The 15,000-nt window shown below is 44.5% G+C and overlaps 1 protein-coding gene across 5 annotated transcripts in view; it reads left to right on the forward strand.

The window, feature by feature from the left end:
• Positions 1–15,000, forward strand: part of LOC135551803 (neurabin-1-like) — a 117,198-nt gene that overhangs the window by 22,164 nt on the left and 80,034 nt on the right. For all 5 annotated transcript variants that reach the window (XM_064983028.1, XM_064983027.1, XM_064983029.1 and 2 more), the window contains exon 3: positions 12,131–12,263. In XM_064983028.1, coding sequence (XP_064839100.1) covers positions 12,131–12,263 — 133 coding nt within the window. The remainder of the gene's footprint in view (positions 1–12,130; positions 12,264–15,000) is intronic.

Genomic DNA, 15,000 nt, shown 5'->3' on the forward strand with positions numbered 1-15,000 from the left:
AGGAGCTAGGGTTAGTTTTAGGGTTAGGGTTAGGAGCCAGGGTTAGTTTTAGGGTTAGGGTTAGGAGCCATTGTTAGTTTTAGGGTTAGGGTTAGGAGCCATTGTTAGTTTTAGGGTTAGGGTTAGGAGCCATTGTTAGTTTTAGGGTTAGGGTTAGGAGCCATTGTTAGTTTTAGGGTTAGGGTTAGGAGCTAGGGTTAGTTTTAGGGTTAGGGTTAGGAGCTAGGGTTCATTTTAGGGTTGGGGTAAGGAGCTAGGGTTAGTTTTAGGGTTAGGGTTACGAGCTGGGGTTAGGGTTAAGGTTAGGTTTTTGGGTTATGGTTAGGGTTATGGTTAGGGTTATGGTTAAGGTTAATGTTAGGGTTAGTTTTAAGAGGGTTCCTGTTTATGCTGGTATCAAACCTGGGGTTGCACGGACCTATTGCAACTTTCTACCCCTTTTCTATATTGTACATCAGACCGGTCTGGAGAGGGTGAGAGAACATGAAAGGCCGAGAACCCCGAGGGTTCACCCATGACAGTTCAACAACATGAGGAAGACAATTGTTGATAAAGTGCTGAGGGTAAAAAACATTTATTTTTAAAACAACAGTTATATAATAAAATCATAATAAAACATGCAAAGTGGATCAATAAATGAATAGCTAAATAATTAAATAAGTAAGATAAGTGTTACGTTGAAGTGCTTGATATAATAACATTAAATATAAAAAAGACAAAACCAGATTGAGCAAATAAATACATAATTTTTTATTGAACTTCCTCCCCGACACGGTGGCCCCTCCGGCTCTCTTAATTAGGCCCCTCACTAACTCCCACAGTCAATTCTTTATCCTACTCTTTACCATTCATACCAAGTGGAGTTAGGGTTGGGGTTAGGGTAAGAGTACGGGTTAGGGTGAGGGTAAGAGTACGGGTTAGGGTGAGGGTAAGGGTATGGGTTGGGGTTAGGGTAAGAGTACGGGTTAGGGTAAGGGTATGGGTTGGGGTTAGGGTAAGAGTAAGGGTATGGGTTGGGGTTAGGGTAAGAGTACGGGTTAGGGTGAGGGTAAGAGTATGGGTTAGGGTAAGGGTAAGGGTATGGGTTGGGGTTAGGGTAAGAGTACGGGTTAGGGTGAGGGTGAGGGTAAGGGTTAAGGGAAAATAGGATTTTGAATGGGACTGAATTGTGCGTCCCCACAAGCTTAGCTGTACAAGACTGTGTGTGTGTGTTTGTGTCTGCTATTATTCATGTGACGGTGTTATTGTTTCGGTGACACCCGACCCTCTGGGCTTGAATTTTTAATGACCCATGAAACCTGAGCTGAGATCTGTGCTTATGGAGGCTGCCTGCCAGGTCGGTTGTTAGTCGATGATTTGGACAGTGGTCCATGTCAGTCGCCTCTCGTCTCCGCCTGTGACATCACCGTCCTCTCACAGAGGCAGAGCACCTCATATTGCTTCCGATGCCTGTTCTTAATGATCACCATGTATATGTCCCACATGGCACCCTATTCCCTATATAGTACACTACATTTGACCAGGTCCCATATGACTCTGGTCAAAAGTAGTGCACTATGTAGGGAATAGGGTGCTATTTGACACATAGCCCAGGAGGCCTCAACTGTGACACGTTGTTCTGTGTTGTGCAGAGCCACCCAGACAGCAGTGTTACTGCCGTCTCAATCTCTCGCACCATTGTGTGTCAGACAGTAAAGCCTGAGGTCCACACTTGAAAAGCCAGTCTAGAGGTCAGTGTGTGAAGTTAAAAAACACATTCACTATGTCATGCTGTACTATGTTCATGTTCCTATTGAGCTAATATAGTCAACTAAGTGAAAGGGTTACAGTAAACTCTGCTGTACAATTGTGTTGTTACTGTAGTCTATTGAGTGAAGGAATGGCTGAAATTGTCTAGGACAGTTTCAATGACAATGTCTACGTAGCTCACTAGCAATCTCTCAGGCAATCAACCCTAATGGCTTAGAATTAGAATATGGCAGACAGCAACCACGCCACATCAATCCAACGAGCCAAATGAATAACATGGGATTGGAGAGGGTGTTTGGATTGAATTATTGTAGTCAGTGCCTTAACAACCATGGAGCCTTTGTTGTCACGTGCAACATTAAATGCCCCTCCTGCCCACACTTTGAATGCATCCCAAATGGCACCCTATTCCCTATATAGAGCCCTCTGGGCCCTGGTCAAAAGCAGTGTACTGCATAATGAATAGGGTGCCTTTTGGGTCACAACCATGTTGGGTGCTGTATGTGAAGGAAGGTGACTGCATGACATGAAGGAGAGAGTTGTTGACATCCATTCGGGCTTTGGCTTGCTCTTCCATTGTGAACGAGCCTCCCTCACTCCCTCTCTCTTGCTGTGTCAGTGGGATGTTTGTTTGACGGGAGTTATGGGGCACCCAGTAGTTGTTATTGTTCCATAACGCCACATTTAAATGAATTCTTTCTTTGGCCAACAGTCAGCAATCTGGTTGATAACAAATAACAAGTGAAGGGACACTTTTAAATGTGCTTTTAGAGGTCATGCAATTCAACACTCATAGGTCAAAAGAGTTGATCTTAACAAAGGAAGTAGAGGATCTAACAGTACAGATAGATAGCAATACAAACTGAAACAGAGGATCTAACAGTACAGATAGATAGCAATACAAACTGAAAAATAGAGGATCTAACAGTACAGATAGATAGCAATGTGAACTGAAACATAGAGGATTTAACAGTACAGATAGATAGCAATGTGAACTGAAACATAGAGGATTTAACAGTACAGATAGATAGCAATACAAACTGAAACAGAGGATCTAACAGTACAGATAGATAGCAATACAAACTGAAAAATAGAGGATCTAACAGTACAGATAGATAGCAATAAACTGAAACATAGAGGCACAGAATAAGTTTGAGGAAAAACAAAAAGTAATGGAGGAACTTATTCAAGAAAGGTCAAGTATAATATATTATAAAAAAATAAAGCGAACTGGATGGAATATCCATAACATAGAAATGCTACCAAAAATAATTGACAGAAACTTGTTGCAAATGATGGAGTCATACATGATTTTTATTTTATCTTTATTTAACTAGGCCAGTAAGTTAAGAACACATTCTTATTTTCAATGATGGCCTAGGAACAGTGGGTTAACTGCCTGTTCAGGGGCAGAACGACAGATTTGTACCTTGTCAACTCGGGGGTTTGCAACCTTCCGGTTACTAGTCCAACGCTCTAACCACTAGGCTACCCTACCGTCAGGAAAACTCTAGGCCTGGATGGAATACCAGATGAGGTACACTACCATTCAAAAGTTTGGGGTCACTGAGAAATGTCCTTGTTTTTTCAAGAAAAGCAAATTTTTTGCCCATTAAAATAACATCAAATTGATCTGAAATACAGTGTAGACAATGTTGTAAATGACTATTATAGCTGGAAACTGCAGATTTTTTATGGAATATCTACAGGCGTACAGAGACCCATTAACAGCCACCATCACCCCTGTGTTCCAATGACACGTTGTGTTAGCTAATCCAAGTTTATAATTTTAAAAGGCTAATTGACCATTAGAAACCCCTTTTGCAATTATGTTAGCACAGCTGAAAACTGTTGTTCTGATTAAAGAAGCAATAAAACTGGCCTTCTTTAGACTAGTTGAGTATCTGGATCATCAGCATGTGTGGGTTCAATTACGGGCTCAAAATGGCCAGAAACAAAGACTTTTCTAGTGAAACTCATCAGTCTATTCTTGTTCTGACAAATGAAGAGTATTCCATGCGAGAAATTGCCAAGAAACTGAAGATCTTGTACAACGCTGTGTACTACTCCCTTCACAGAACAGAGCAAACTGACTCTAACCAGAATAGAAAGAGGAGTGGGAGGCCCCGGTGCACAACTGAGCAAGAGGACATTAGAGTGTCTAGTTTGAGAAACAGAGTTCTCAACTGGAAACATCATTAAATAGTACCCGCAAAACACCAGTCTCAACGTCAACAGTGAAGAGGCGACTCCGGGATGCTGGCCTTCTAGGCAGAGTTCCTTTGTCCAGTGTCGGTGACCTTTTGCCCATCTTAATCTTTTATTTTTATTGGCCAGTCTGAGATATGGCTTTTTCTTTGCAACTCTGCCTAGAAGGCCAGCATCCCGGAGTCGCCTCTTCACTGTTGACGTTGAGACTGGTGTTTTCGGGGTACTGTTTAATGAAGCTTCCAGTTGAGGACTTGTGGTTCCAAACTTCTTCCATTTAAGAATGATGGAGGCCACTGTGTTCCTAGGAACCTTCAATGATGCAGACATTTTTTGGTAACCTTCCCCAGATCTGTGCCTCTTCACAGTCTCGGAGCTCTACTGACAATTCCTTCAACCTCATGGCTTAGTTTTTGCTCTGATATGCAACTGTGGGACCTTATATAGACAGGTGTGTGCCTTTCCAAATCATGTCCAAAGAAATTGCAGGGTAGCTTAGTGGTTAGAGCGTTGGACTAATAACCGGAAGGTTGCAAGTTCAAATCCCTGAGTTGACCAGGTACAAATCTGTCATTCTGCCCCTGTTCCGAGGTCATCATTGAAAATAAGAATTTGTTCTTAACTGACTTGCCTAGTTAAATAAAGGTAAAACAGGATGCACCGGAGCTCAATTTCAAATCTCATAGCAAATGGTCTGAAGATTTATATTTTATTTTTAATACATTTGAAAAAATGTCTTAAAACCTGTTTTCACTTTGTCATTATGGGGTTTTGTGTATAGATTCCTGAGGAAAAACAATACATGCAATAGATTGTAGAATGAGGCTGTAACATAACAAAATGAAGAAAAAGTCAAGGGGTCTGAATACTTTCCGAAGGCACTGTAAAACACACTATTACTGTTTCTAATGCAGTGTCCCCTCAGCCTCCCTCCTTTTCATCACTAGTCAGCACTTGCGTGGTGACGCGGTGTGTGTGTGTGTGTCTGGCCACAGATAGCTGTAATGGAATGCTAATGTGCTGAGCTGTCCTTGTCGCTTCAGCCCTACAGCAGATCAGGAACAGACAGGGACACGGTGCGTTGCGTTGCCACGGTTAATCTGCTACTGCAAGTCATTCTGGGTGTGTACCATGGGCCTGAGCGGCTTGTGCACTACTTTTGACCAGGGCCCATTTGGCTAGTGTACCTGGGGAAAAGGGGTCCCTGGTGAAAAGTATTACCCTATAAAGAGAATAGGATGCCATTTGGGTCGCAGCCTCAGCCTGGTCTGGGTCTGGCCTGGCTGGATCAGTCGTCCACTGGCACGGTGGCACAATGTGGTCTCTAGCACCGCCACTCCAAAGGGCCATTTAATGTGATCAGCGGCGTTGGCTGGCCTGCGTCACGCAGTGCAATCTTGGCCACCAACTCAAATGGCCCCAGAGCTAACAGAACAGAACCCAGTCTGTTCCTCTCCTCCCTCTCTCTCTCCTTCTTCCCTCTGATAACCCCTTCCTTCCTCCCCCCATGCTGCCTACCGCACCCCCAGGCATGCCTTGGAGGAAAGGCAGTCAGACACAATTTGGCTCAGGGGCTGTCGGCCGGGCCCACTGTAGTCAATCAGATGGATACTGAGCAGGCCAAACTCCCAACACCCAATCTCTCTCTCTCTCTCTCTCTCTCTCTCTCTCTCTCTCTCTCTCTCTCTCTCTCTCTCTCTCTCTCTCTCTCTCTCTCTCTCTCTCTCTCTCTCTCTCTCTCTCTCTCTCTCTCTCTCACACTCTCTCTCTCTAATGAGAGGAGTAGTGGAGGGGAACAGAGGGATGACAGGAAGATAGGGAGAGAGTGGAGGAGTGTGGGATTTGTGATGGAGGGTTAATTTGTTGGCTGTCCTGGAGGAGCTTCCTTCCACCTTAAACAGGCTCACACAGACACACATACTTAAATACACACATAGAAACACAGTTGGCACACACACATCTGCACACACACACCTGCACACACACCAGAAGAAGTGAGATAGGATATATTATATAAAGTTGGAAGTTCCATCAGCAGTAGATGAAATTCATATTTAATTTCCTAAATGACACAAACCATCCTCCAGCACCAGCAGCCCAGCACTAACAAACCATCCTCCAGCACCAGCAGCCCAGCACTAACAAACCATCCTCCAGCACCAGCAGCCCAGCACTAACAAACCATCCTCCAGCACCAGCAGCCCAGCACTAACAAACCTGGAAAGCCTGGACTTCGGCTGTGTCTTAATTGACACCCTATTCCCTACATTTCACCAGAGCCAGCAGCAGCAGTATAACATCTATAATGAAAACTGACCATTGTGTTTCGTCTCTGCACTATTACAGAGTACAGGCTAGCTATAGCCGCGGTAAACGAAGGCTGATTTAGATGGAAAGAGAAATCCACAGCAGTGAGAGAGAGGAGGGTCCTGGGTGGATGAAAGATAGATGGATAGCAGTGAGAGAGAGGAGGGTCTTGGTAGATGAAAGATAGATGGATAGCAGTGAGAGAGAGGAGGGTCCTGGGTGTGGATGAAAGATAGATGGATAGCAGTGAGAGAGAGGAGGGTCCTGGGTGTGGATGAAAGATAGATGGATAGCAGTGAGAGAGAGGAGGGTCTTGGTAGATGAAAGATAGATGGATAGCAGTGAGAGAGAGGAGGGTCCTGGGTGTGGATGAAAGATAGATGGATAGCAGTGAGAGAGAGGAGGGTCCTGGGTGTGGATGAAAGATAGATGGATAGCAGTGAGAGAGAGGAGGGTCTTGGTAGATGAAAGATAGAGCAGTGAGAGAGAGGAGGGTCCTGGGTGTGGATGAAAGATAGATGGATAGCAGTGAGAGAGAGGAGGGTCCTTGGTGGATGAAAGATAGATGGATAGCAGTGAGAGAGAGGAGGGTCCTGGGTGTGGATGAAAGATAGATGGATAGCAGTGAGAGAGAGGAGGGTCCTGGGTGTGGATGAAAGATAGATGGATAGCAGTGAGAGAGAGGAGGGTCCTGGGTGTGGATGAAAGATAGATGGATAGCAGTGAGAGAGGAGGGTCTTGGTAGATGAAAGATAGATGGATAGCAGTGAGAGAGAGGAGGGTCCTGGGTGTGGATGAAAGATAGATGGATAGCAGTGAGAGAGAGGAGGGTCCTGGGTGTGGATGAAAGATAGATGGATAGCAGTGAGAGAGGAGGGTCCTGGGTGGATGAAAGATAGATGGATAGCAGTGAGAGAGAGGAGGGTCCTGGGTGGATGAAAGATAGATGGATAGCAGTGAGAGAGAGGAGGGTCCTGGGTGGATGAAAGATAGATGGATAGCAGTGAGAGAGAGGAGGGTCCTGGGTGGATGAAAGATAGATGGATAGCAGTGAGAGAGAGGAGGGTCCTGGGTGGATGAAAGACAGATGGATAGCAGTGAGAGAGAGGAGGGTCCTGGGTGTGGATGAAAGATAGATGGATAGCAGTGAGAGAGAGGAGGAAGAGGAAGCCGGACTGATAGAGTGAGGGAAGATGAAAAGAGCAATACAGTCAACTAGGAAAGTCATTAGGAGCCCTGCTGTTTCACACACACACACACACACACACACACACACACACACACACACACACACACACACACACACACACACACACACACACACACACACACACACACACACACACACACACACACACACACACACACACACACACACACACACACAGACAGAAGCACACACATCTCTGAGAGGCTTGTCTTGTAGAGGAAGAGAGGAAGTGTCAGGCTTTTGATACAGATCCAATGTTAAAGTACAGAACTATACTTGTTGCTGTTTGTCGTTCCTAAGTGTGATTGTTGTTTCTCCGTAGGTCTTTGTCACGTCACTATAGTAACTTTGCAAGTCACGAAGTCACTTGGTCGCTAATGTGTCTGTAATATGTTACATTGGAAATGAAGCAGATTGGTTTGTCTTTTAAAGTGTGGGTCGTGGCTGATCACTGTTAGGACCAGGACGTAGATGTAAAAGTTATTGCAGTTTTATAACATAGAGACAGAGCAGATGTCCTCATGTTTTGATAGGCTTTGACTCTCTGCCCTAGTCCTGTGGTTAGATTTTTCTTTATGTAGCTGGTGTTGTTCTTAGGGCTGTCCCCGACGGTGTATGGCGAGTAACTTGAAGCTTTCCACCTTCTCCACTGCTGTCCCGTCAAGAGCGGTACTTCTACAGCGCTCTCTCCATCTTTAGTTTGGTCTCATCCTGCCAGTGTATTGGTCTAAAAGGATGGAAAGAGAACATTTAGGCTACTGTACACACATCCATACATGGCACAGGAGCTGAATAGGAAAAGAATAGATACAGACTCTCTCACTCTGTCTCTCTATCTTTGGTTTGGTCTCATCCTGCCAGTGAACTGTTGTGTGCTTGTTGTAATGGTTTAAAATGCACATTTTACAGCCAAGCATTTTACAGGACAAATCCATACAGGCATAGCATGGCATTTTACAGGCCAAGCTGAATTTTACAGGAAAAGAATACATACAGACTTACAGGCCACATTTTACTGTCATTTTCTCTATCTTTGGTTTGGTCTCATCCATTTTGCCAGTGAACATTTTGCCAAACATTTTGTGCATTTTGCATTTTACAGGGCATTTTAAAATGCTGGAAAGAATAGCCCATTTGTGCACGTCCAAGCATTTTACAGGCCAAACATTTTACAGGCCAAGCATTTTACAGGACAAACATTTTACAGGCCAAGCATTTTACAGGCCAAGCATTTTACAGGCCAAACATTTTACAGGCCAAGCATTTTACAGGCAAAGCATTTTACAGGCCAAGCATTTTATAGGCCAAGCATTTTACAGGCCAAGCATTTTACAGACCAAACATTTTACAGGCCAAGCATTTTACAGACTAAACATTTCACAGGCCAAACATTTTACAGGCAAAGCATTTTACAGGCCAAGCATTTTACAGGCAAAGCATTTTACAGGCCAAACATTTTATAGGCCAAGCATTTTACAGGCCAAGCATTTTACAGACCAAACATTTTACAGGCCAAGCATTTTACAGACTAAACATTTCACAGGCCAAACATTTTACAGGCAAAGCATTTGACAGGCCAAACATTTTACAGACAAATCACTTTACAGGCCAAGCATTTTACAGACCAAACATTTTACAGACCAAACATTATACAGGCAAAGCATTTTACAGGCCAAACATGGGACAGGAGTTAGTGCAATAGAAGTGATGATACAGATGTCATGTCGTCTCTCTGTTTTCGTACTGGGAGCAGGAGAGAGTGTGTGGACATTACAGTCGTTCTATAGTCTATCATGGACTAAATCCTATGGTGAGCTGACATCACCTATTTATTGTATTAGTCTTTCAGACATACTCAGACTTTATCCTACAGGGAATCATGTTTTGTGAGACAGACAGACAAGGTCTCTCTGTTATTATAGCAGAATGAATGGCTGTCTTCATCAGGCACTTCTGTTCTGATCTGTGTTTTTCCCAGATTAGATATTCTGGCATATTAATCATGACGCATTGTCATTCACCTTATGTCGCGCATTATGGAGAAACAGAGACTGACACAGACGTACCAAATGGCATCCTATTTCCTACACAGTGCACTACTTTTGACCAGAGCCTTATGGGCCCTATTCAAAAGTAGTGCACCTTATATGGAAAAGGGTGCCTTTTGGGCTGAAACCTAACACTGCCTTGTGCTAAATGTCACCTGGTCCCCCACAAACAAATGACAACAATTAACAGATCCTAGATCAGCACTACTAGTCTGAGAAACTTTATGGACCCAGGTGTACGTTCGTCACCCAGTTGTGTGTTCGTCACCCAGGTGTGTGTTCGTCACCCAGGTGTGTGTTCGTCTCCCAGGTGTGCGTTCGTCACCCAGTTGTGCGTTCGTCACCCAGTTGTGCGTTCGTCACCCATTGTGCGTTCGTCACCCAGGTGTGTGTTTGTCACCCAGGTGTGTGTTCGTCACCCAGGTGTGTGTTCGTCACCCAGTTGTGCGTTCGTCACCCATTGTGCGTTCGTCACCCAGGTGTGTGTTCGTCACCCAGGTGTGTGTTCATCACCCAGGTGTGTGTTCGTCACCCAGTTGTGTGTTCGTCACCCAGGTGTGTGTTTGTCACCCAGTTGTGCGTTCGTCACCCATTGTGCGTTCGTCACTCAGGTGTGTGTTCGTCACCCATGTGTGCGTTCGTCACCCAGGTGTGCGTTCGTCACCCAGTTGTGCGTTCGTCACCCATGTGTGTGTTCGTCACCCATTGTGCGTTCGTCACTCAGGTGTGCGTTCGTCACTCAGGTGTGCGTTCGTCACCCAGGTGTGCGTTCGTCACCCAGGTGTGCGTTCGTCACCCAGGTGTGCGTTCGTCACCCAGGTGTTCGTTGGCCTGTATCCGTCTGGGATGTCATGCTTGGTCAGTGACAGGAGTGTACATGTGCCTGCGTCAGCTCCATTCACATCAGAGTGAGCAGCAGAATCACTCAGGCTGAAGGGGACTGGACGTGACCCAAGCTCAGTGAAAGGGCCACAACTCGCCCTCTTTTCTCCTATGTCTCTAAGGACCTCATTTTTCCTCCAATGTGATGATGTGGTAATGAAGATGGGGAGCAACAGTAATTATTATAATAATATAATTAAGCATAGCCCCTTTACCCCTACCTACATGTAAAAATTACGTTGACTAACCTGTACCCCTGCACATTGACTCGGTACCGGTACCCTCTGTATATAGCCTTGTTATTGTTATGTAATTTTCTTGTGTTACTTTTTATTTTATTTTTATTTTTTACTTTAGTTTATTTAGTAAATGTTTTCTTAACTCTATTTCTTGAACTGCATTGTTGGTTAAGGGCTTGTAAGTAAGAATTGTATTCGGAGCATGTGACAAATACAATTTGATTTGATTTGAAGAGATAAGGCCCAAGGGGGTGTGTCATATGGCCAGTGTACCACAGCTCAGGCCTGATCTTAGTGCCTAGACACTGCCCCTACACAGAACCCAAACCGGCTGCGCGCGTGCGCCATTGTGCATACATTTATTTTGTCCCCCCACACAAAACGTGATCACGACACGCAGGTAAAAATATCAAAACAAACTCTGAACGAATGGCATTAAATTGGGGACAGATTGAAAAGCATTAAACATGTATGGCAATTTAGCTAGTTAGCTTGCACTTGCTAGCTAATTTGTCCTATTTAGCTAGCTTGCTGTTGCTAGCTAATTTGTCCTGGAATATTAACATTGAGTTGTTATTTGAAATGCACAAGCTCCTCTACTCCGCAAATTACTCCACACATAAAACGGCCAACCGAATTGCTTCTCGTCATCTCTCCTCCTTCCAGGCTTTTTCATCTTTGAACTTATATGGTGATTGGCATCTAAACTTTCATAGTATTACCACGACTACCGGCAAAACATTTAGTCTTTCAATCACCCACGTGGGTATAACCAATGAGGAGATGGCACGTGGGTACCTGCTTCTATAAACCAATGAGGAGATGGGAGAGGCAGGACTTTCAGCGTGAATAATAGAAAGGAGTTCTATTTTAGCCCGTGGCATCGCAGACGCTCGTTGGCGCGCAAGAGCAGTGTGGGTGCAATAATTGAATAATATGGATTTCAAAATGTATTTTGTGACGCTCAAGCACGCGACATGTCCGGTCTGGTCAGCATGTTAGCCGTGGTATATTGGCCGTATACTATAAACCCTTGAGGTGCCTTATTACTGTTATAAACCTGTTACCAACGTAATTAGATCAATTAAATAATTTATGGGGTCATCCCCGTGGTATACGGTCTGATATACCACGGCTTTCAGCCAATCAGCATTCAGGGCTGGAACCACCCGGTTTATAATAATATATACGCCATTTAAAGTATAAACAACTGTAGTAGCCTACTGTAGGTTGTCTGCTCTTAAACATATCCACCAAGGGTATTCACTGGCCGTGGTGAGAATATCATCTGTATTACTTGAAGAACACATTTCAAACACTTGTAGAACCGCTCATCTAAAGGCATGATCCTGCACAATATACTTAGGCTCATACTACTGTAATTGACTTAACTACTCAATAACAAAACGTGATTCCCCAAAAATAGCTTGGGTAAGTACTGAGCTCAGTGTGGTAACTAACCAGGGTGTGTGTTTGTGTGCCTCCAGGTGTTCAACACCTACTGTAACGAGGACTATGACAGGAGGAATGAGGAGGTGGACCCGGTGGCCTCGTCAGCAGAGTACGAGCTGGAGAAGAGGGTGGAGAAACTGGAGCTGTTCCCTGTAGAGCTGGAGAAAGGTAGGAAGACCTGGGGACGATCCCAAATAGACCCATATAACCATATCCTATATAACCCTACCCCATATAACGATATCCTATATAACCCTACCCCATATAACGATATCGTATGTAACCCTACACCATATGCACTATCTCTTCACTCCCTACCCCATATGCACTATCCTGTCACTCCTACCCCATATGCACTATCCTGTCACTCCTTACCCCATATGCACTATCCTGTCACTCCTACCCCATATGCACTATCCCTTCACTCCTTACCCCATATGCACTATCCTGTCACTCCTAGCCCATATGCACTATCCTGTCACTCCCTACCCCATATGCACTATCCTGTCACTCCCTACCCCATATGCACTATCCTGTCACTCCCTACCCCATATGCACTATCCCTTCACTCCTACCCCATATGCACTATCCTGTCACTCCTACCCCATATGCACTATCCTGTCACTCCCTACCCCATATGCACTATCCTGTCACTCCCTACCCCATATGCACTATCCCTTCACTCCCTACCCCATATGCACTATCCCTTCACTCCTACCCCATATGCACTATCCTGTCACTCCTACCCCATATGCACTATCCTGTCACTCCCTACCCCATATGCACTATCCTGTCACTCCTACCCCATATGCACTATCCTGTCACTCCCTACCCCATATGCACTATCCTGTCACTCCTACCCCATATGTACTATCCTTCACTCCCTACCCCATATGCACTATCCTGTCACTCCTACCCCATATGCACTATCCCTTCACTCCCTACCCCATATGCACTATCCTGTCACTCCTACCCCATATGCACTATCCCTTCACTCCCTACCCCATATGCACTATCCCTTCACTCCCTACCCCATATGCACTATCCTGTCACTCCTACCCCATATGCACTATCCTGTCACTCCTACCCCATATGCACTATCCTGTCACTCCTACCCCATATGCACTATCCTGTCACTCCCTACCCCATATGCACTATCCTTCACTCCTTACCCCATATGTACTATCCTGTCACTCCCTACCCCATATGCACTATCCTGTCACTCCTACCACATATGCACTATCCTGTCACTCCCTACCCCATATGCACTATCCTGTCACTCCCTACCCCATATGCACTATCCCTTCACTCCCTACCCCATATGCACTATCCCTTCACTCCCTACCCCATATGCACTATCCTGTCACTCCCTACCCCATATGCACTATCCTGTCACTCCTACCCCATATGCACTATCCTGTCACTCCTACCCCATATGCACTATCCTGTCACTCCCTACCCCATATGCACTATCCCTTCACTCCCTACCCCATATGCACTATCCCTTCACTCCCTACCCCATATGCACTATCCTGTCACTCCTACCCCATATGCACTATCCCTTCACTCCCTACCCCATATGCACTATCCTGTCACTCCTACCCCATATGCACTATCCTGTCACTCCTATAGATACCTGTTTAATATCTGTGCCATCCTCAACTAGGAGACAATTTTCGGGTTCTCTCACTTCAAAAACAGAAATAAATAATTCTAAATAACAAACTGGCTTTATTTACAAATGAGTAACAATGTCTCACCCCAGCATATTGAAGTTAGAAGCAATAGCCGACAACTATTTTAACACCGTTTCGCACTGCTCTGAGACAAGCATGGGAACTGGTCTTAATTAATCAATGAGATTTTTATTTTCACTTAATCTCTGTTGGTTAGACTAGAATTAGAAAATTAGGGTGTAGAAATGTTATGCTCTTAGTGTAACATTTATTTACCTTGGCAAGCCAGTTAACTTCTTGAAACTCCCCATCCCGGATCCGGGTTTGTGACTAAAGCCTCAGGCTCATTAGCATAACGCAACGTTAACGATTTCTGAAAATCGCAAATAAAATGAAAATAATGCATCTGCTCTCAAGCTTAGCCTTTTCTTAACAACACTGTCATCTCAGATTTTCAAAATATGCTTTTGAACCATAGAAATTGACTAATTTGTGTAAGAGTATGCAAAGCTAGCATAGCATTTTGAGTAGCATTTAGCACGCAACATTTTCACAAAAACCAGATAACCAAATAAATAAAATCATTTACCTTTGAAGAGCTTCTGATGTTTTCAATGAGGAGACTCTCAGTTACATACCAAATGCACAGTTTTTCCTGAAAGCGTCTGTGTGTAGGAGAAATCGTTCCGTTTTCTACATTGCGTCTGGCACCGAAACGAACCGAAAATTCAGTCACCTACAACGTAAAACTTTTTTCCGGAACATAATATTGCCGAAACATGGCAAACGTTGTTTGGAATCAATCCTCAAGGTGTTTTTTCACGTATCTCTTCATTGATATGCAGTTCGTGGAAGCTTGCTTTCCTCTCTGTATCGCATGGAAAAATACTGGCAGGTGACTTTTGCGCACCAATTTCGGCGCAGGACACCGGGCGGACACCTGGTAAATGTGGTCTCTTATGGTCAATCTTCCAATGATCTGCCTACAAATACGTCACAATGCTGCAGACACCTTGGGGAAACGACAGAAAGGGCAGGCTCATTCCTCTCGCATTCACAGCCATATAAGGAGACAATGGAAAACAGAGCCTCAAAAATCCTTGTCATTTCCTGGATGCCATCTCATCTTGGTTTTGCCTGAAGCTCACGTTCTAGGGCACGCACAGAGAATATCTTGGTATTTCTGGACACGTCAGAGTGTTTTCTTTCGAATGGTATCAATTATATGC

This window comes from Oncorhynchus masou, chromosome 13 (assembly GCF_036934945.1).
Source record: "Oncorhynchus masou masou isolate Uvic2021 chromosome 13, UVic_Omas_1.1, whole genome shotgun sequence".
NCBI lineage: Eukaryota > Metazoa > Chordata > Actinopteri > Salmoniformes > Salmonidae > Oncorhynchus > Oncorhynchus masou.